This window comes from Cnephaeus nilssonii (assembly GCF_951640355.1).
Source record: "Cnephaeus nilssonii genome assembly, chromosome: 19".
Taxonomy (NCBI): Eukaryota; Metazoa; Chordata; class Mammalia; order Chiroptera; family Vespertilionidae; genus Cnephaeus; species Cnephaeus nilssonii.
Window position 1 is genome coordinate 29,265,789 of NC_137090.1, and position 22,423 is coordinate 29,288,211.

At 42.7% G+C, this 22,423-nt stretch overlaps 1 protein-coding gene across 1 annotated transcript in view; it reads right to left on the minus strand.

Moving 5' to 3' along the window:
* MYO1D (myosin ID) overlaps positions 1-22,423 on the minus strand; it is a 268,509-nt gene that overhangs the window by 105,834 nt on the left and 140,252 nt on the right. Inside the window, exons 17-19 of the mRNA XM_079797859.1 lie at positions 5,160-5,383; positions 2,762-2,906; positions 2,111-2,215 (exon numbers count right to left, since the gene is read on the minus strand). Coding sequence (XP_079653985.1) covers positions 2,111-2,215; positions 2,762-2,906; positions 5,160-5,383 — 474 coding nt within the window. The remainder of the gene's footprint in view (positions 1-2,110; positions 2,216-2,761; positions 2,907-5,159; positions 5,384-22,423) is intronic.

Sequence of the window (22,423 nt, forward strand, 5' to 3'; positions counted from 1 at the left end):
CAGCTCAGAATTAGACTCGGGACTTTGGTAACCACTCTGAGATACCAGCAAACTTTCCTTGGTGACATTTATTTCATTCTATGTTTAAAGCAGACTGCTTTCTATGTTGTTAAAAAGTTTATATTACATTGAATTGAATGTCTGAACGCTAGCAGTTATGTTTTTTTGAACTTCATGAATAGTTCAAGCTCCTTCTTCTATAATAGTATTTGGTCAGTCTGACTAAAGATCTGTCAAAACTAAAACTTTTGGTTTTGTTGTTTTATTCCCTATTATTTTTATACTAGAGGCCCGATGCACGAAGATTCGTGCAAGAATGGGCCTTCCTTCCCCTGGCTGCCGGCACCACCTTCGCTTTGGCCAGAGCTGCCTTTCTGCCTTGGCTCCGGCCCGGAGCTGCCTTTCCGCCTTCCCACACTGCCCAGGGGCCCGGAGCGGCTGGGGCAAGCATCCCACCTCTGGCCGCTCAGCGCCTGTGTATGCAATATAACCTGCCATCTTTGTTGGGTTAATTTGCATACTCATTCCTGATTGGCTGAAGGGCGTCACAAGGTATGGTCAATTTGCATCTTTCTCTTTTATTAGTGTAGATTCTCTATTTAATTGGTTTCTGCTCTAATCTTTATTATTTTATTTTTCTGCTTGCTTTGTATTTTTAGTTTTTTTTAGCAGTGTCTTAGGGTAGAAGATTAGACTATTGATATGAGATCTTTCATCTCTTCTATTATAGGCATTACATTTCCCTCTAATACCGCTTTCACTGTCTCCCATAAGTTTTGCTAGGTTGTATCTTCTTTTCCAAATGTCTGATTTTTTTGACCACTGGTTACTCAGGAGTGTGTCACTTAATTCCCACTTATCTGTGCATCCCCTAAATTGCTTTCTGTTCTTCTTTCCTAATTTCACTCCATTATTGTCAGAGAATATACTTTGTAAGATTTTAATCCTTTTAAATTTACTGAGGCTTGTTTTATGACCTACCAACAGTGTTTCTCTAAACTCTTGGAAACACTAGTTGTTATTAACATTTTAAAGTTCCCCACATTTATATAGAAAAATATCATTTATTTTGATCTGAATAATACTGTAATTATGTATTTTTTGAAAATGTGAAACAAAAAACCTCTAAAATCACCTAAACCGGAACCTTTGTTGTGAGGTAACTCTTTGATATTTTCTAAATTCCTCCTTCGAATATTGGTGTATTTATATCAGAATCTCTCCTGGGGTTAATCTAGGCAATGTTTTTCTTAAATCCACCCACTTAATTAACATTTTAAAATTTATTTGCATAATTTTATTTGCATATTTTTACACAATGTTCTTTTATAGTTATTTCAATTTCCTCTCTCTTTCCTTTTCTAAATAAATGTTTTTAAAAAACCCAACTATGTCCCTTGCCTTCCACTTTCCAACTTCCACCTGTTTCACTTGCCCAGCTGCTCTCATCTCCAGGTAAATAACGGTCCACACACATCCTGCTCCAGATGAGCAAATATATCCCTAGCACATAACCTTTCCCTTTCCCTTCTGAATCTCACTATGTCCTTCTCACTTTTCCAAACTACATTCTTCCTCCCTCTTCCTGGTGTGGCTCAGTGGTTGAGCATTGAGCTATAAACAAGGAAGTCATGGGTTTGATTCCCATTCAGGGCACATGCCTGCATTGTGGGCTCAATCCCCAGTGGGGGGTTGTGCAGGAGGCAGCTGATCAATGATCCTCTGTCAATGTTTGATGTTTCTATCTCTTTCTCCCTCTCCATGCCTCTCTGAAATCAATAAAAATAAAAAAAAACCATCAATAAAACATATATAAAAAAGTACTCAATGACCATTAAATATAGGCAGATGAGTATGTGTTTGAAAGATAGATATTCAGTAAAATACAGATCCTTGACCTCTAGGAGGTCCCCCCTCTCCTGTTTTAAGAAGAATGGTTGCCAAAAATATCCACTCCCCTTCCATCCATGCCTCCCACGGACAGGCACAGCCTCCTGAGGACAGAGCCAGCGGTGCGCCTATCGCTGTGTTTCACTGAAGGTGTGTCTCAGGGCGCTTTATCGGAAGCAGCCTCTTCCTTCCAAGGAGGTCTGTCTCAAGATCGCCTTACCTTACGGACGTGACAGGAGAAGAGGACGTTCATGTACTTGTCCTTCCGTTTCAGTTCATTGGCGACGGGGACGAAAGTGCCTGAGGTCTGAGGTGTATCTGGCTTCTGAAAGAGACAGGAAGTGTGATCAAATGATGACGCTTAGCATTTCAGATGAAAAAGTGAGCAATTAGCGCACGGCTTTACTACTAAGCTCATGACGTTGCACATGCTTTACTTTTAACCTCCCCATCCCAGGTTCTAAGCTACTAAAAGGCTGTTTTAACAACAAAGGTCCTCTAGCAGTAAAAATTTAAAATAAGGGATCGGAGAGAGGATGAAACAGAGCTTTGGGAATAACTGATATAAAGGTGATGGTTAAAAACAGTTGCTGAGTTATGCAAGGGAAGGTTTAAATGGTCAGAGCCATGGCATAGCGTGCACCTAATACACACAGACAGAAGACAGAACACCCTTTTTAACATGGGGGAAACGTCAGCTGTTGTACACTTGGAAGCAATAAAACTTTTAGTTTAGTGTTGCTCATAGGATTTAGTTTCTGAAGTTGTCAGTTTTTCTATAAATTCTTGGAGAAAAATTCTTCTTCTTCTTCTTCTTTTTTTTTTTTGTTAAGGGAGCAGGAGTGAACCCACTTAGTTCTCCTGCACTTACCGAAGCAAGATAGTTGCCCTCCCAGGCCCTTTGGAGCCCTAGGTCAGCCCTTTGACCCTTCAGCATCTCCATGGCCGCAACCTTTGCCCTGACCTGGGGCAGGTCTGAAGCAGGGATGGTCTTGATAAGCTGAGATGCTCGCCATCTACGAATAAATAAACACAATGTATTCAACTGCAGAAACACAAGACCATTCATTCTCAAACCCAAGAAGCTGCCATTAAGTAGGATGAACCCAGACTGCTTGCATGCTACCCTAAAAACAGTAACATGCCTCCAAAATATACACTATCTGGCTCTTTACAGAAAAAGTTTGCTTTTGGACTGATTAATACAACTAGCAACACTGAGAGAGAGAGAGAGAGAGAGAGAGAGAGAGAGAGAGAGAGAGAAACACAGAGAGAGACAGAGAGAAAGAAGAGAGAGAGAGAGACAGAGAGAAAGAGAGAGAGAAAGAACAAGTCAATAAACTGAGCAGGCGCAGTCTTCTCAAAACGCTCTTTGACTGCAAGTCCTAAGATGCCTGGGACTGTCTTTTGCATCTTGGCTGTCTGTCACCATGTACCTGGACCATAGGTCAGTGCCTGTGGCACAGCAGGTGCTGAGTGTATATTGCCACTAAATTTTACAAAAACTAATCAATTGTAGGCCATACCTAAAAGCTCAAAATCTAAGGAAGACTGTACAGGCCACAGAGCCACATAATCGAAACCAATAATTCTTTGCATCCATTGAAAATATTACTCAGATCTTTATTTTTTGTCATGCACAGGTCTTCAAGACTTATTTCTGAGTCAAGTCATATAACCATACTTATAATCTCGCTTGTGCAAAAGCAGGAAAAAATTCCAAATTATATGTGACTCCAGATGCATATGCACTCATAGTATGAGCAGATGCTATATATACGTATTTACTTAAAATTCTTTCAACAACCCTATGAGCAGGTACTATTGCTACAGTCTTTTTACAGATAAGGAAGTTGAGGCACAGGGAGGTTAACTAATTTGCCCAAGGTTACACAGCTCTTCAGTGGCAGAGCTAGAATATGAACCCAGGCTCCAGGGTTTGTGTTCCTAACCATTATCTCATGCTGTCTCTTACACGCGTGTGTTTGTAAATGCAAGGACAAAGGTTTAGAAGGATATAAACTAATTGTTAATGAGTGGTTATTTCAGGGGAAAGAAATAAAATGGGGAGAGACAAGAGGAGGTGTGAAGGATTTCAACTTTATATCCTCTATATTTTTATGTTATTTCACTTTTTAAAAAATGAGCATGTATTCATGTATCACTTAATTACGTTTAGATTATGTAAAAAATGCAGGTTGCAGAGAGTACAATTCATGATAAAACACTTACCTGTGCATTAAAAAGGCTGCCAAGACTACAACTAACATTGATAGTATTACACCTGAGAATTTAGGTACTTTTGCTTTCAATAAATCTGCACTGTTTGATTTTTTTCTTTTTATGAGCAGTCATTCTTTTTCTTTGAAAGCAAATGAGATACGTAATATAAAATTTTCTTCCCATGCATTTTCTTTATCTTCTGACATCTGCCACCAATTTACATCCTATCTCTCAATGACTTCAGTGTTCCATGTGGATCATCATGCCACCAAATGACCACATTTGAGGACCATTAGCTTAGCTTATGGGACTAGACAGCTGCACATAAGACAAAGCTAAATGTATCTGGTGCACACTGGCAACAAATAAGCTCAAACAATCAGGAGCAAGGAGTTATAAATAACTAAACACTCAGATTCAGGGCAGTTTATAAAAAAAAAATGAAGATCGCATGGAAAGGTATCACAGTTTACATAGATGCTTGTTTATTTAAAAAAATACTGCGTGCTCTAAAACAGTTGTTTCCTCCCTTGTAATTTAAAATCTCCTGGGAAACTTTAAAAAGGACCTCTGTTTGGGCACCCACTCCCCAGCTCCATTAGACAGGTATTTCTGGAGGTGGGGCTTGGGCAGTGGCATGTATTATAAACTCCTCGTGAGTTTAAGGTATGCAGGACAGACAACCGCTGCGCAGAAAGGATGGACAGAAATCCTAGTGTGGGTTATTTGCGGTGATTTTACCAGCTATTTTTTTGCTACTAGAAGAAAGTAGAGTCTGGATGCCAATAACATCTTCAATATGGCTTGATCCAGGGGAGGCAGCATGCTGCTGTCTATATGGCTACAGGAAGAAAAAAAAATCAATGGACAGTTCTGCTATTTTGAGAGGGGAACAGATGCCTTGAGAAATCGAAGTCTACAAAACTGGAGACATGTTCATACAGCAAATAGCTGAGCCAGTCTCCTGGTCGAAGAACTGTGATTTTGATATGACACCTTAAGTGTGCTGCCATAAACGGAGGCAGCACATACGAACAAGTTCTTACCTATTAAAAATGGCCTGTAGGGCCTCCTCGAAGCGGCGAAGAACTTTGGGAGGGGTTGGCCACTTCACGTGCTTCCCGTGGTCTCTCATGGTCTTGACGCCGTGGAAGCGCCGGGCCACCTCGTGGATGTAGGACTTCACCTTGTAGTGCCGGTAGTATCTGATGATGGTCAGGGCTGCCTTGGTCCTCTTGTACCGCATGCGGGCCAGCGTGCCCCGCCACACCTTCACGACAGAGGAGAGAAAAAGAAACGTGTTGCTGGCTGCCTGAGTAGTAGGTCGCTTTGAAATCATAGACGCTCCTCTGCTTATAAACTCAACTGGAGACCTTGCACGTGCCACCCAAATCAGCTGGAGCCAAAGCATGTCAATTCTGCCAGCCACCAACAGGTGGCGGTGGGGAGTCGGGCCCGTCATTTTGGTCCAGCTGTCTACCTGGGCACTGCTGTCTACACTGGAGTGCGTGCTGAGTTTGAAGCAGAGTCCTGTTTTAACGTTATGGTCATGAGAAGAAGAACGACGAACTACAAATGTCTTTGGATAAACGTTTTTAAGCATGTTGAAAGGGAACAAGATGAGTCAGAAAACCAAAAGCCATCAACATCTGTAGTTCTCTTATGAAGCCTGGCTTCACACAGATCATGTACACTGGCCACTAGGGTAATACCACACTGCATTTACAAACTGACGTACACGCAGCCTGGGCAGCCCCTCTCCAGGTGCTGTGTAAACCCCCTAGGATTTAGATGTATTCCTGCAGGAAGGGCAAAACAGATGACCAATATCTCTCATCAGTGATGTTTCTCTCTCTCTCTCTCTCCCTCTTCCTTCCTCTCCGAAATCAATAAAAACGTATTTAGAAAACAAAAAACATAAAACAAAACAGATGACCAATACCATATGAATCATTGTTAAAATCTTTTTAGTGCTCGGAAATCAGACAATATATAAATGTCTCAATGCCAGCTTTTTAATTTTCAGACAGAGAGGAAGGGAGAGAGAGGGAGGGGATATATGTGTGTGTATGTTTGTGTGTGTGTGGATATGTATGTATAGATATATGTGTGTATATATACATACATACATATATATGTATGTATATATACATATATACATACATATGTATGTATATATGTATATACATACGTATATATACATATATACATATATATATAGAGAGAGAGAGGGAGGGAGAGAGAGACACACACACACACACACACACACACACACACACACACACACCCCGATTGGCTCTCCCACTTATTTATGCATTCATTGGTTGATTTTTGTGTGTGCCCTGACTAGAGACCAAACCCACAACCTTGGCATATGGGAATGATGCTCTAACCAACTGAGTTACCCGGCGAGGGTTCAATGCCAGCTTTATTTAAGCATGGGGAAGTCGGAGATATATATATATATATTAGTGGCCTAGTGCACGAAATTCGTGCACACGAGGGGGTGTCCCTAAGCCCGGCCTGCACCCTATCCAATCTGGGACATCCCTCTTGCTAGCCAGGACTGTTGGCTCCTAACCACTCACCTGCCTGCCTGATTGCCCCCAACTGCCCCTCCTGCTGGCCTGCTCACCTCTAACTGCCCCCACCCCCCTGCTGGCCTGATCGCCTCCAAATGCCCTCCCCTGCCGGCCTGATCGCCCCTAACTGCCTCTGCCTTGGCCTTACCACCATGGCTTTGTCCAGAAGGTCTCCGAGTCTAATTAGCATATTACCCTTTTATTAGTGTGTGTGTGTGTGTGTGTGTGTGTGTATATATATATATATATTTAAAATATATTTTTATTGATTTCAGAGAGAGGAAGGGAGAGGGAGACAGGGATAGAAACATCAATAATGAGAGAGAGTCACTGATCAGCTGCCTCCGGCACACCCCCTGGAGGGGATCAAGCCCACAATCCGAGAATGTGCCCTGACTGGCAATTGAACTGTGATCTCCTGGTTCATGGGTCAATGTTTCAACAATGAGCCACACCAGCCAGGCAGAGATACTTACATATTTTTTAGGTTCCCATCCTTCTCAGTCTCTCAAGCAAAGAGAAAGCTAGTGTAATCTTCATCAATGGCTCTTTCCCTATATATGCTTTCCACCACCACCCCAAGTCTTGCTTCCACAGTATTTCCAGTACAAACCCTTCTTCTCCTTTCTGCTACTACAGTCCGCAACACTCCAACGACTCTAACTGCTTTCTTTGACAATAAACTCCTTGTATACACCACCATCATGTTCCAGTTATTTACTGCTGCTTCTTAAACGACCATCCCAATTCTCAGGCTGAGGGTGTTATTCCCCTGCCTGTCTCTGGCCTCTTAAGTCCAAGATTTGCAACCTCTAGTTCTAAGCCCACCAGATGGGTTCCCCAGATTCCTTCAGGTTTCTTTTATTTCTTCTTAAATCCCCAACTGTGCCCACCAGTTTCTCTCAGAAAAAATCGTGCAATGCCTCTTTTATTCAGTCATCTTGAGTCTCTTGGTGCAGACTCTTAAATTGGCACCATGTGTTTGCAAAGTTCTCCCTTTTCAGCCTGCTGCACAATAGATCTGTTTGCATACTACATGCGAGGAGGTCATCAGGGGACCCCAAAGAGGAACCAACAGGTCCAGGAAAACCATGATGTGGAAGGAAAACATGCCTAGGAGCAATCCGTGGTAGGAACCTCGCGTTCACATAGAAACAGAATATATAGACAATGGGGCAATGGAAACTCACTCTGTGGCCTCGGTACAGAAACCCTTTTTAGTCAAAAGGGCCCCCTGCTCTGTAGCTGAATCCATCCTACAAATGGCTTTGTTACGCCTCCACCCAGGCACTAAAATAAAGGTTCCTTCTTTAGTATCTAGAAAAACCAAAAGAATACAATTACAGGGTGGACGTCTGTGATTCAATTTCTTAAAGAAAACACATTTTTAAAGTTTCACACTGTTTGTTGCCTTTCTTTTAAGAGGAAGGAAATTAAGACTCCCTGGAGCTACATCTATAGAGGAAACCAATATTTAATTTCCAAGAAGTGTTTTATAGAGCTTCTTATTAAAATGTTTTTGGTTAGATGCTTTAGCAATTTGGGAAAAAAATTTTTATAAGTGCTTTTTAAGGCATAGTTGTTGTTCTTTTGAACCTTTAAAATGTCATCTGTATTCTTTGTTTAGTCTAGTTGAAAAAGCAAATAGTACAGAAATGCTAAAAAAAAAAGAAAAAAAAGACAGTAGCTCTTCCCCTTGCCCACCTAACCCCACGCTGAAGTCCCATTCCACCCAAACAACTTTAACCGCGTCTCCTGGTATTTACTAATATCACGCACACTATTATTTCTTGGTTGATCCTTTCAGACATACCCAAATTACAGAAGTTGGTGATGTAGCTCTCTCGCCATCACTCGAACCTCTCCTTTATCATCCCCATAATAAGTACATTTAAAATTTTAAAGTCGACAGTGTTTACTTTATTGTGTTATATAGTATAACTTAAATACGATATTCATATTCCATATTAATTTGATTCACCACTGTATAATAGGACTACCCTCTCATTACTATGTCAGGGAAATTTGTTTTAACTTGTCTTTAACAGCTGTCTTATTTTAAAAGTCTGCTTTATTTACTACACTAGAGGCCCGGTGCACGAAAATTCTCACAGTTGTCAACCTGGCTTGTGGCTGAGCAGAACTCCCCCCGTGGGAGTGCACTGACCACCAGGGGGCAGCTCCTGCATTGAGCATCTGCCCCCTGGTGGTCAGTGCGCGTCATAGCGACTGGTCGTTCTGCCTTAGAGTCAATTTGCATATTACCCTTTCATTATATAGGATACCTACTGTTGCCAAATGCTCTAACAGACTCATCAAATAATCAATAATTTTTCCAATTGTCAAGCCCATCAATCGAACCTTTCCCTTTCACATTCCTCTTCAGGCCACTGCACTCTTCCTGTTGGATTCCTGATTCCTGAGCGCAAGTTTTTCTTTTTCTTGGTTTTCCTCCCTCCAGGAGCTTTCAAGAAAGGGTGTGTGGCCAGCGAATTTCTACTCTCTTTAATCTGAGAGTACAAAGCAGGTGCCTAGAATGTTGTGTGATTCGTGGCGGAGAAGAGCAGAGCAGATGAGAAGAGACCCTGGACTCAGACTGCCTGTGTTCAAGTCCTGACCTCACTCTTACCAGCTGGTTTAACTTGGGCAAGCTCCTAACCTAGCTTTCTTATCTATAAATATGAGGATGAAAATGATGCTTACCTTGTAATGCTATTGTAAGGACTAAAGGAGATAATGCACACCAAACAGTGCCTGGTGGGGAGCTGGAACACTCTATGCATTGGTTGTTATGAGTATTTGAATTTTTGTCTCCTTTGGTATATGCGGAATTTTTCTGCCTTAGTCATATGTCAGTATGACCTGAAATCTTTCCTTCTCAGCATTCCATCTACCCCAAATAGTGTCCGATTGGATCTGATTTTATTCTTCCACAGATCACATGGATGGGATGTCCATGATTAATATGCCTCATCCCATCTTTCAGCTGCGCAGAGTGAAGAGAGAGCTGGGGCTCAGGGGTCATTGAGTTCCTTCCCTGATACAAATAAAAGGAGTGCACCAGAGGTCTGCGCCCCTGCCTGGGGGTAGCGTAGGCTCCTGACATTCTTTTTGCTTTGTCTTGTGGAGCTTTCTCTAGGTTTGGCTGTAATAATTATTCCCAGCAGATGTGTCCCCTGTTCCTTGCCCATGTACTGATGCATCAGAGGCAGGAAAGATGGTAAACTTCCTTGACTTTTCTTGCCTAAGGGAAGACGACTTCTTGATGGAAGAAAGGTTCCCTAGTGGAGGTATGGCTTATTCCCAGTGAGTCTTCCCTCTGGTGTATCTTTATACTAAAAGCCAGAGCCCTGAAAAGCAGCGAGGCTTCTCAGAATTCCCTCCTTGTACTTCTCCGTGTCCCAGTCTTTTCTTTGGCGAACATATTGATTTTTTTTAGCACCTTCTTTCAATCGGTCCAGTTTTTATTTTTTGGATGACACGTCTCAAAGTTTATGGTATAAAGTTGAGCTCTCTTTTTGGTTTCAGGGTTGATGACATGTTTTGTATTTTTCCATTTTTGTTAATTTTCAGGAAATTTGGGAGAAAGGAATTTTGTGAACCTGCAGTTTTATTTTTTTTAAATCCTCACCCGAGGATATGCCTTTTTTATTGGTTGTTAGAGAGAGAGAGAGAGAGAGAGAGAGAGAGAGCCATCAATGTGAGAGAGAAACATTGATCAGTCACCTTCCATACGCGCTCTGACCTGGGATCGAACCTATAACCTAGTTATGTGCTCTGACCAGGAATCCAACCTGCAACCTTTTGGTGTATGGCAGTGGTCGATCTGCCGCTCTGTAGACTAATGAGTTTGCCGACCACTGGTGTATGGGACAATATTTTAACCAACTGAGCCAGCTGGCCAGGGCATGAACCTGTAGCTTTATCTCTACTCCTCACCCCTACCGAGTCCCTCCCACTCCCGAGTCTTTCCAGAGCCCTGTGGTCAGGTGAACTGGCTCTCTCGTCTGCCTTCTCTGCAGGCACTTGGATTTCAGCTTCTCCACCTGCTTGGGAGAGTAACTAACCACACACCCATTTGCTTCCCAAAGCAGGCAGATGCCTCTTGTCTGCTGCTGTTTCCACCGTGGTTCCATCTGTCCTTGAGGGTTTCTCCAGTTCTTACCCCTTCTGCTCAGTGAGGGTTTCTGAGAGGGAGTGGCAGTAAATACCGTCTGTCATGTTTAACCAGAGGTTTCATAGTGCCGTCTTAACCCTGCCATGCTTTCCCCTGGTGCACACTTCCTCCGTGGTCAGGCACGGCAAAGCCACATCTGGCAGTCATTAAAGTACAAGATGTACTTTGCAAGAGATGAAGGATTCTAGTTTACACTCTATGAAGAAGTAGGTCAATTACATATCTTCAGTTTAGTCTCCGAAATAAACACAGGCCAGCTCTCCTTTTTTCTAGTTCTCCATGTTTTCCCCTCACTCCTCATTTAATATGTACTGAGAAGAAAATAAAATCCAGTGGATATAATTGGTAGGTTCTTAGCATAATTCTTGACATGCTATTCCTTAGTTTTATAGATAGAAATAGCATTTTGAGATAATATAGGGGAAAATTAAGAAGTAATGAAACGACCAAATCTTTAGTCAATCAACAAATTAAAATCATTAAAATAAAGACAGAGACAACCCCCCCCCCCCCCCGCCCCACAACAGCAACAAAAAAAAAAGCAAAGCGCATGTGAGCTTGATCCTTAAAAGTCCTGCTGGTGGACTTAACTCTGTGTGTGCGCACACGCGTGTGTGCATGCGCGTGCGCGCGCTTCGTGGAATGCAATTTAGAAACGCCCACCCCTGAGCTGCTTCACCTGGATCTGGTAGGCTTACTTGCCGAGTCAGCTGCCCTGTGAACCTTCATTTAGGACTCATACATTTTCTATGTGGCCTTGTCCAGACCCATTAGCCTAGCAATTCTTTAGTGCATACAACTGTTGCCCATTAATGGCTTCTTTTTTATGATGATGCCATAGCTGACAACCCTCTGGTAACTGTAACTTCAAGAAGCAATTGAACCTCTTGGTCAATTACAGTCAGAAGCCCCGTTCAACACGAACCCTAGCAGCACCCAAATTACAACTGTTTTGAAGACAAATGAAACGAAAATTACTCCAGCCAACAGGTCAGGTCAATCTGATGGGCCCTTCGGGAGTCAGCCTTGCTCAAAAGCTAACCCTCAGTGGAGTTGTACCAAAGAGGCTGCTTTCTTTATACAGTAGGTCCTCGGGTTATGTTGGAGATCCGTTCCTATAGCACAAAATAACGCAATTTTCTCTGTAAGTCGGAACCCACCTACATAAGCACCTACGTCACTCACATGGAGCACATACACAGCAGTAATGAAGTGAAACAGTAAAATAATTTAAAAGAAAGATAACAATTCCTGACCTTTACTTATGGTAAATAAATAATAAAAAAACATAAAACACATATGTACATACGTCGAAATGACGAAACTTTTTTAAAAAAATATAAATAAATGGGAGATGGCGACGTAACCACGAAACAGCGTACATCGAGTCCGACGTAACCCGAGGACTGCCTGTAGTTTGGTCTGTTTTCTTTAAAAAGGAGGTACCAAACAGATAATTCATAGTCAAAATCTCTCGGTTGAAGGCTTTCTCAAAGTTGCTTCTTGACCCAGAACTACAGGGTTCTGGTCAAGTGTTTGGGCATTTGAGAAGATCCAATGAGGTGTCTGGGGACGTTTCAAATTTGTCTGAAGTTGTGTACCACCTTGTCAGCCCCAGACCCACCTCCATCTAATGTCGAAGTGGCTCACCATCTGGTCAGGCACAGCCGGGCTTTTACCTTGTGTCACCAATGTGCTGACTTTTCTCCCTTTATGCCCAGCATCTAAACATGCAGCACTCCTTAAAAAAATACCCCAGCACACCTCTGCTGCAGGTGCTTACACATGATCTCAATTCTGAATGCTTCCTTAGGTCACTCAAAAAAACTCAGATCATAACGGTTATTAGAAAGCACCAGCCAAAGGTGCATCCTAACATTCATTCCTGAAGAGTTCCAAATGAATTCTGGGACACAGGGCCTTTGACATGCTCCCTGAAAAAGGGGTTCCATTCTTAGTGAGTTTGGGAAAGCTGCTTACTGCGATTCCTTTTTGGTGATTCACGATGCACATTAGCATATGAAAGGTTTGGGGAAGTCCTATGTAAATAAACTTTAACAGAATTTTAAAAACATGTTTGACTGTAGAATCCTTTGTACACAGACTACTCATTCATTTTGAAGGGGGTCAAGATATGCCATCCCCAAATATGCCCCTTTGGCATAAGCATTCTTTGGAGTGTTTGCTTAAGAGTTTCCCAAATTCCTACCTGTCTGTGTGGTTTCTCTGGGGAATCCGAAGGAAAACAAGAAATACCTATGACGTCCTAGGAAAACCCAAAATGTCCATGAGATAACTGGGAAACAACCACAACTAATGCCTTAAAAAGTAAGGTATGGTCAAACGCCCCATCGACGCAAATTTCCGTGCAACGAAGCTTGAATTCCTCCGCCACAAGCAAGGCTGTTTTGGGCAGTCCAGCACCGCTTAGCGGACAGCTCCGAGGCTGGCCGGTGGGGCTGGAGAGCAGAGTCCTGCCCTGGAGGGAGAGGCCCGCATTCCTCAAAGGCTACTGGAGTGAGGGGTGGGGAATCAGGTCAACCTAGGCAGGCTTCAGGTTTTTTACCTGTGAAGCAAAGATGTACACTAGGTGACTTATTAGAGCACCCACTTGAATATTCTATCAGAACAGCTACTGATATTGAGCAAAAATTTCAAAGTGTTATTTCAAAGGTTCTTTTTGATCCCAAAGTGCACAAGAAACTGACAACCCCTATCTTTGACTTCTGATTGCTGTTATTACCCTTAAGGGAAGGGAGGGAAAACATTATTTCACTATTGTGTGCCAGACACCTGACATACATTGAAAATAGGTGTTTTAAAAACACTTTCTTTTCCTTTTTATCCTCACATAAGGATATTTTTCCATTGATTTTTAGAGAGAGCGGAACACAGAGGAAAAGACAGAGAGAAATATCGGTGTGAGAGAAACACATCAATTGGTTGCCTCCTGCACATGTCCCAACCAGGGCCCGGGGCTGGGGAGGAGCCTGCAACCAAGGTACATACCCTTGAGTGAAATCAAACCCGGGACCCTTCGGTCCACAGGTCGACGCTCTATCCACTAAGCCAAAATGGCTAGGGCCTTGATGTATTACTGGTATCGTGCTGGTATGTGTTTCTCTTACTAATAATTCGCCATAGGGAAAGCAGGGAATACATTTGATGTAAGTTTCTTTAAGTCATACATTAATGTTTTGCTGGCAAATGCTTGGCTTTGGGAAACGATCATTTTTCAGACCCGGGAACCCTGCTTCTACAGAAGAATGCGACTAACCACACACACAGCTCCTGCTAGCAGCCTGGCTGTGGTAGTGGGCAGGGGGCTTAGACCCGTGCTTCTCAACAAATCCCTGCACCCCAACATGCCACCAGTACGGGTGCTCACTATGATGGTGGTACCGGGTGAAGATGCACCCTGAATCTTGGGGGAAGGGAGTAATCTGGAAAAAGGCCCTTGGATTTCTTAGGGTAAACATCAAATATGCTTCATTTTCTTGCCTTAGGTTGTAATTAATGGAAGAATGGCAGGATAAGTAAGGTCAGATACCTATTCTATAGTTCAAGTTTACACAGCACAAGTAGAACACAATATGATTAACTATGAAGACCATAACTGGTCATAGCTCAATTACAAAAAGAAAAACCACAATGTGCTGTTTGGATACATGATTTCTCATACTAATAGGTGGTACATGTGATCAGAGTAATAAGTAGCTCATGCTAGAATAATGTTGCGGTGATACAGAAGGAAATGCTACTATTTACAGAAGAATATAGATAAGATAAAATGTCAGATTTGCTCAGCCATGTTTAGGCTTTATATCTGTACACAGAGTTATAACTATTTTTATTATTGACAATTTTACCAGAAACATAAACTTGTGCTTATAAATCTAAAATATCCTACTACCTAGTCTATTTCTTCCCCAAGAAATGTTTTGTAACACAATATTTGAAAATTTAGGTTTCTTTGTCATGTATCAATCAAGTCAGAACAGATTTAAAATGGATGCCAACAGGAATATGATTAATTTTTCAACTAAATTCCCTAGAATCTATTTTGAAAAATTTATATTTTTATCAGTCATTTGTAATTCGTTTTAGGTACTTTTAAAAATACATTTTATTTGGATTGGCTTTTTTATTGGTATGTATGAGATCTTTATAAATTAAGAAAATCACCCTTTGTCATCGGTGTTTTCAGTATTTTTTCCAATATGTCAATGATCTTTTGATACTGTTTAAGGTATACTGCCATATGGAAGTTGTTTAAAAAATGTATGTAACCATTTTTCTTTCATGGTTGCATATATATTTAATACAAAACTGAGATCAAATAATAACCATAAAGTGCTCATTGGGGATGAAGGGAGACATGTGTAATACTTTCAACAATAAAGATAAAAAGTAAAAAAGATCATAATAATCAAAGATAATAATAATAAAGTGCTTTGCAATGCTTTTATTTGCTATACCAGGAGCATTTTCTCATGGGATCAGATATCCTCCCATAAAGTGATTCTGAATGACCTCACAGTACTAAGATAGATGAATGTAATTCAGTTACACAACCCAATAGTATGAGGTATTTTTAGTGTTTTCTATTTTTTAGTATCATTATTAATAAATTCCCGCATACAAATGATTTATGGCAAAGTTTTAGAAACAGAATCGCTGTTGTGATCCATTTATGTTTTCAACTGCTACATTAAAGTACCCATTTCCAAACTCTACCATGTGAATAGTTAAAAGAATTAACTCAACTGATAGCATAATATATCGTTGCTATGATTTAAATTGCTTTGTTATACAACTTTCCAAAAAAAAATCACTAGCTATTTAAGTATTTTCTTTTGTGAATTCTCTCTTCATTCCTTTTTTTTTGTATATTACATATTCATAATTTCGTATAATGATTTGTAAGGGCTTTTCATTACATGAAATAAGCTAATCTTTTATTACATTTACAAAGATTTCTTAGCGTTTTGCCTTTTACCAAATCCTGGCCATGATTATTTGGTTCATGCCAATAAAACATGAAAAGAGTTTTGCTAGGTGTTTCTGAGAAAGAAAATGTTCTCTCTTTTCTGAGAGAATTTCCAAGGGCTGTCTAGAAGTGACTCCTGGAATAAGGAGGGAAAACATGTGGCTGCTGAAATCCTGAGCAGCGCCGAAACCAGTTTGGCTCAGTGGATAGAGCGTCGGCCTGCGGACTGAAAGGTCCCAGGTTCGATTTCGGTCAAGGGCGTGTGTCTTGGTTGCGGGCACATCCCCAGTGGGGGGTGTGCAGGAGGCAGCTGATCGATGTTTCTCTCTCATCGATGTTTCTGACTCTCTATCCCTCTCTCTTCCTCTCTGTAAAAAAATCAATAAAAATATATTAAAAAAAGAAAGAAAAAAAAAAGAAATCCCGAGCAGCCACTGTGCAACCACCAGGGGGAGCCACACTTAGAATGAAGATGATCCAAAAGAAAGACTAATAAATAGGCTTCCTGCTTTATGAACGAAATCCCTGCTATATTCTATGCCAATTTAATTGCATTTTCTTTCCCTTTTTTTTGGGGGGGGGAGGGTAACTGAATATGCTGTGATACAATGGTATTTTTTGAGAAACAGAAGTTTTAAATGTTTATGCAGGGACACCTATTAATCTTTGCACTTAGAATTCTTCTTTCGCTGTTGCTATACTTAGAAAGGCCTTCTCTACTTTAAAATCAAGTATGTGCCTGTCAAATGAATTTGTTTTGTTAAAACGTAAGCTCTATGGGCACGTGAGGGAGACTCAATCAGAAGTAGGAGAGAGTCTTTATGTTACAATCACTCCATGAATGGCAGGAGATTATGTTCATTCCAGTAGATTATCCGGACTTAAAGATGTGTGAGATGACCCCTAAAAACTCTGTATTTTTTGAAATACTAATGAGTTAGCAGATACAGCCAATGGGTATGATAGGAGAAACATATTATTTGCGTCCAACTCACATAAATGGACTGAATCTAAGTCAGCTCCCACCTGGTCAGGCGGTAAGAAGAGTTAATGCCGGAAGCTTTTCTGAGGGTGTCTCCTCTGAAACAGTGGTGCAGAAAGCCACTGGGAAGCCGTCAGGGGGGAAATAGGCACACACACACATACAAAATGACTCGCATGCAATAGGCATGAGCTATAGTGAGAAGGGCATATGCTATAGGTTTTAATATACCCGTCATAATAAATCAACCGTTTTATGCAAGGTCAGAGCAAGCATCTCCTGAATTCAGAGAATAAGTCAGACGGCTTTTCAACGGAACACCAGCATGCGATTGCCTAAACAATTCTTTCTGTGTGAGAAACTTGGAAACCTTTTAGGATCATCATAATCTACCCTTCCTTTGGGTCTTTTTCATTCATTTCGACCAGCTTGTGATCTATATTTCATGGAACTCTTCTATAGCTAGCTGCCCTCGGGATGTCCTTCGAGGAAACTGAAACCCGAATTCCAGCTGAACACTTGCACAGACATGAGCCCTGTGGCAGGGAACCTGGAAGAAATGGATGGGCACGGGTGAAAAAGGTGACAGAAGCACAGGCACGGTAGTGACACCGCTTAAGATGCCTTCCAGGTGGCCAAGCCCTTTCCTGCCGCAGCCTCTTCACTTACGTTATTTCCCTCTGCAAATCTCCTCTCCCTGAAGTTGTCCTGGAGCCCGTGCCCCCTCATTCTTTAGCTCTCAGCTTGATGCCACCTCCTCAGAGAAGTCTTCCCTGACCAGCCAGTCTTAAAATACATTCCCCTTGTCCTTTGAGGGCATAACTGACACAATTTGTAACTGTTGACTTACTTTTGTCTCATTCGGCTAGAACGTTTGCTCCTTGAGGACAAAACAATTTCTATTATATTTATCACTCTACTTCCAAAGAGTGCCTAGCAATAAACACCGTTTTCTGAATGGACACTTATGAGCTTGAATAAATATCTGCAAAAAAGTAAAAAGGCCCTTCAGACTGCTTTATATCCAAGGGGGGCACAGGAATCTTAGAGTTTTTAAGTGCTCACTTAAAAGAAATAGACAGCTCGCTTGTCCTGTTACACAACTGTGAAGACGCGCCAAGCAAATTACGAAACGTTCAAGAGGAAACACATGGCAGCCGCCACACAGCTCTCGAGTCTTAATGAAATTTCAAAACCAATGTTCATAATTCTGGAGCAGTCTAGCGGGAATAAGCATCACCTTGAAAACATGTTGCCAGGTTGCCAATGAGTAACATGCTGCATGAAAGAGGCTGGTTTTCAGTGAATATTCCTTTTACATGGAAAGAATGTCTCAAAAAGTGTAAAATCTTCACCTTAAACAAGTCGGTCCTGTTATAGCTATAAAAATGTGGATATCTTAAATTAAGTTCTTACTTTCCTGTTCAGCTACAGGGCTTTTCATGAAACAGCTGCCCTTTGGACAAAAATCAACACCTCAGTGTCACCGCATCTTATCAAGGGATCAAGGAAACGTGACAATACCTCCGCATTCTCTCTAAGTCACTGAGACTAAGAAAAAGCCCAGAAAGTCTACTGTGCATTTTCCCTTTTCCCAGTGGGCCTGTGAAAATGATGTAATTTCTCTATTACTGGAATGAGAAGAAAGAAGAAAAAAAGAAACTAGATTGGGAAATTCTTTCAAATATACAAATACTAGAGGCCTGGTGCATGAAATTCATGCATGGGTGTGTGTGTGTGTGTGTGTGTGTGTGTGTGTGTGTGTGTGTCCCTCAGCCCAACCTGCACCCTCTCCAACTGGAACCCCTTGAGGGATGTCGGATGGGGAGTTGGACATCCCTCTCACAATCCAGGACTGCTGGCTCCCAACTGCTTGCCTGCCTGCCTGCCTGATTGCCCCTAACTGCTTCTGCTTGCCGGCCTGATCAATGCCTAACTGCTCCCCTGCTGGCCTGATTGCCCCTAACTGCCCTCCCCTGCTGGCCCGGTCACCCCTAACTGCCCTCCCTTGCCAGCCTGGTTGCCCCTAACTGCCCTCCCCTGCAGGCCTGGTTGCCCCTAACTTCCCTCCCTTAGCAGCCTAGTCGCCCCTGCCTGCCCGATTGCCCCTAACTGCCCTCCCCTGTAGGCCTGATCACCCCCAACTGTCCTCCCCTGCAGGCCATCTTGTTGTGGACATCTTTGACATGGGGGCAGCCATCTTGTGTATTGGAGTGATGGTCAATTTGCATATTACCTCTTTATTATATAGGATTATCTACTGGTTCTCAAATGAACAAACATCAGATTCTGATTAGTGTATAAGAAACCAACTCTTGGGTAGATTACTTAGCTGAACTAGCCATTCAAACTCACCGGCCACAGAAAACATGATACGATACATCAATTAATGTACCTTTGGCTTGAACTCAGCAGCCGATGGATGTGCTCCCGTGCACTTTCTCTCTGTGAGAGGCGACCTGTTTTCCCAAAGGGGCAGAAAACACTTGCTTCTTTTCCATACCTTCATGGACTCCACTGTGTCACTATGTTTGGCAAAAGGAGTTAGGTAGCCCCAAAGAGTCTCAGAGTTTCCATATCTGTAAACGTTTATTCCCTACATAAAAACCATGAAGTAAGTTTCCTAGGATCATTGCACGCAGGAATGTATTTACTTGACCAGACTAAGACCACTATAGACATAGCCCCTTGACTTACTCATCTATATATATATATATAAAGAGCCAGGGGCCATCACATCCGAAACAACTGAATGGATGACTGAACAGGCTGAGTGGGGCGACAAGGCTGGCAGGGGGGTTAGTTGAGGGGCGACCAGGCCGGCAGGGGGGCAGTTGGGGTTAACTAGGCTGGCAGTGGGGGCAGTAAGGGGTAACCAGGCCGGCAGGGGGGGAGAAGTTGGGGGCGACCAGGTTGGTGGGGGGGCAGTTGGGGGTGACCAGGCCAGCAGGGTGGGGCAGTTAGGAGCGATCAGGTCGGCAGGCAGAGGTGGTTAGGGGTGATCAGGCTGGCAGGGGGCCAGTTAGGGGCGATCAGGCAGGCAGGCAGGTGAGCAGTTAGGAGCCAGCGGTCCTGGATTGTGAGAGGGATCCCCGATTGGAAAGGGTGCAGGCTGGGCTGAGGGGTCCACCCCCCTCCCCCCAACATGCACAAATTTTGTGCACTGGGCCTCTAGTCAGATAATAACGATAGAAAACTGTCTTATTACTAAATAACTGCTTTAAATTCTGGATTTTCTTCCTCTATCAAACAAGTCCATAGATTGCTCACTTAGCTTTAAGTTACTGTCATCTACAGAGAACCCTATGCGAGGAAACAGTGTTGTAGCCAATATTCATGCTTTCCCTCTTGACCTACGTGGGTCACCCCCTTGATGTCATCTGCTTTGGTCCATGGGATATAAATGCATGTGACCTGAGAAGCGTGGGACATGCTTGTGTGGTCAGCCTTGCCCTCTTAGGCTTTTGCTAGTAACATGAGAAGAACATGCCCAGAGGTCCACCGACTTCAGAAAAAAATGACCAACATATGAAGACAACTTATATTCAATCCCTGGCCTGGATGGGATTAGCCAAGAATGGCCAAACCCCAGGTGCATGAGGAAGCAATAAATTCTGACTGCTAAATCCATTACGTTTTAGTGTGGTAAACTAAATAATGGTCCCCGAAAGGTAGCTACCTCTTAACCCCTGGAACCTACAAATGTTACCTCATGTGGCAAGAAAGGACTTTGCAGACATGATTAGGTTAAGGATCTTAAGATGGGTAGATTATCCTGGATTATCTGGTTGGACCTTCAAGGCAATCACGTATACACACTTAGGAGCGGGAGGCAGTGGGAGGTATGAAGACCGAAGGGAAGGCACTGACCCTGGAGGCAGCGACTGGAGCCACAGGCCATGGAATCCGGCAGCTCCCCGAAGCTGGAAGAGCAAGGAAGGGATTATTCTCTAGAGCTACAGGGCGGGGGGGGGGGGGGGGGGGGCTGTGACAACACCTTGACTTTGGCCCAGAGAAACTGATTTCAGACTTCTGGCCTCCAGAGCTGTGTCAGAACAAATGCCTGGTGTTTTAAGCCACCAAGTTTGTGATACTTTTTCAAAAAATACATTTTTTTTTATTGATTTCAGAGAGGAAGGGAGAGGGAGAGATTGAAATATCAATGATGACAGAGAATCATTGATCAGTTACCTCCTGCACGTCCCCTACTGGGGATTGAGCCCGCAACCCGGGCATGTGCCCTTGACCGGAATCAAACCCAGGACCCTTCAGTCTATCCACTGAGCCAAACCAGTAGCCCTGACCCTTAAACCATATATAGTCTGTTATAGACCTAATTTGGTAAACATGACATATTCTGTCATCCAGAAAGGGTTTTAGCTTAATGAAATATGTGGTACTTTAGAAAAGCCCTTTTACAAAGTCAGTTATAAAAATTATCCTTTGCGGGGTGATATTTTTCATGAGATGTCAGTGTTGCCACTGTAGTGAATGAACATTACAATAAAATATTTCTGTCACCGCCTTTAATATTTATTACCCAACTAGAGGCCTGGTGCACCAATTCGTGCACAGGTGGGGTCCCTTGGCCTGGCCAGCTATTGGGGTGATTGGGGCTGGTTGGCTGGGGAGAGGGACCGCAGGAGGTTGGCCGGCTGTGGGAGGTTGGCTGTGGGGGTGCACTAACAACCAGGGGGCAGCTCCTGCATTAAGTGTCTTCCCCCTGGTGGTCAGTGCATGTCATAGCTACTGGCCAGTCATCCGGTTGTCCGGTCATAGAGGTCACTTAGGCTTTTATATACACAAATTATTTCTGAAGGGATCAGAGGGAATTTACATGGAAGTGACATGAACAATGCAGTCCTCCAAGTTGGATAACAGGAGGACAGTGAGGCCGTGGGAGCAAGGCTGGCGGTGGGAGGGAGGCAGTCCCACTCAAAATCCCAGACAAGCATGCTTCCTGGGTTTGAGGACAAACCTGAGTCCTGAGCTATCTGGCAGCTACAGAAAACGGGAAACCTAATGAGTTACATGGATCTCATTATTTAATAAGGTTAGTAATTAAATACTCCCCACACCCATATGCTCTTTTTTATTTTTAAACAGTCATTTTTGTTGAGGAAGACAAATTTATTGCTCTGCAGCTTTTGCTCGGACACCTACCTGTAAGATCCTTGATTTGAGTCTAGGATAGCAACCCTCACTGTTCAGAAGTTTCTAATTTAATGCACACATCTATTCTGGAATCACTTCCCCTTCACTAATTAATTCCTTATAAAGAGTAATCTCTTGAGCTTCCAATAATTAAAAAAGAGAACTGCAATGAAAATGTAGCCATGGGTTTCTTTCCTTCCATTCCCCGCGCCCCCCCATCACTACTTATAGAGGCCAGAAAGTGTTGTCATGGAGACAACAGCTGCTGGGTTATGAGTGACAGGTCTCAAGAGAGAAGTGTCTTGGAATGGGAACATCTCAAGTTAAGGAGAAAGAAAAAAAAGAAGTGGTGAGGGAGAAACCAATGCAAGCTGCGTTACCAAGCATAGCAGGGGAGCTCGGGTAAAAGGTGTATTTTAGCTAGC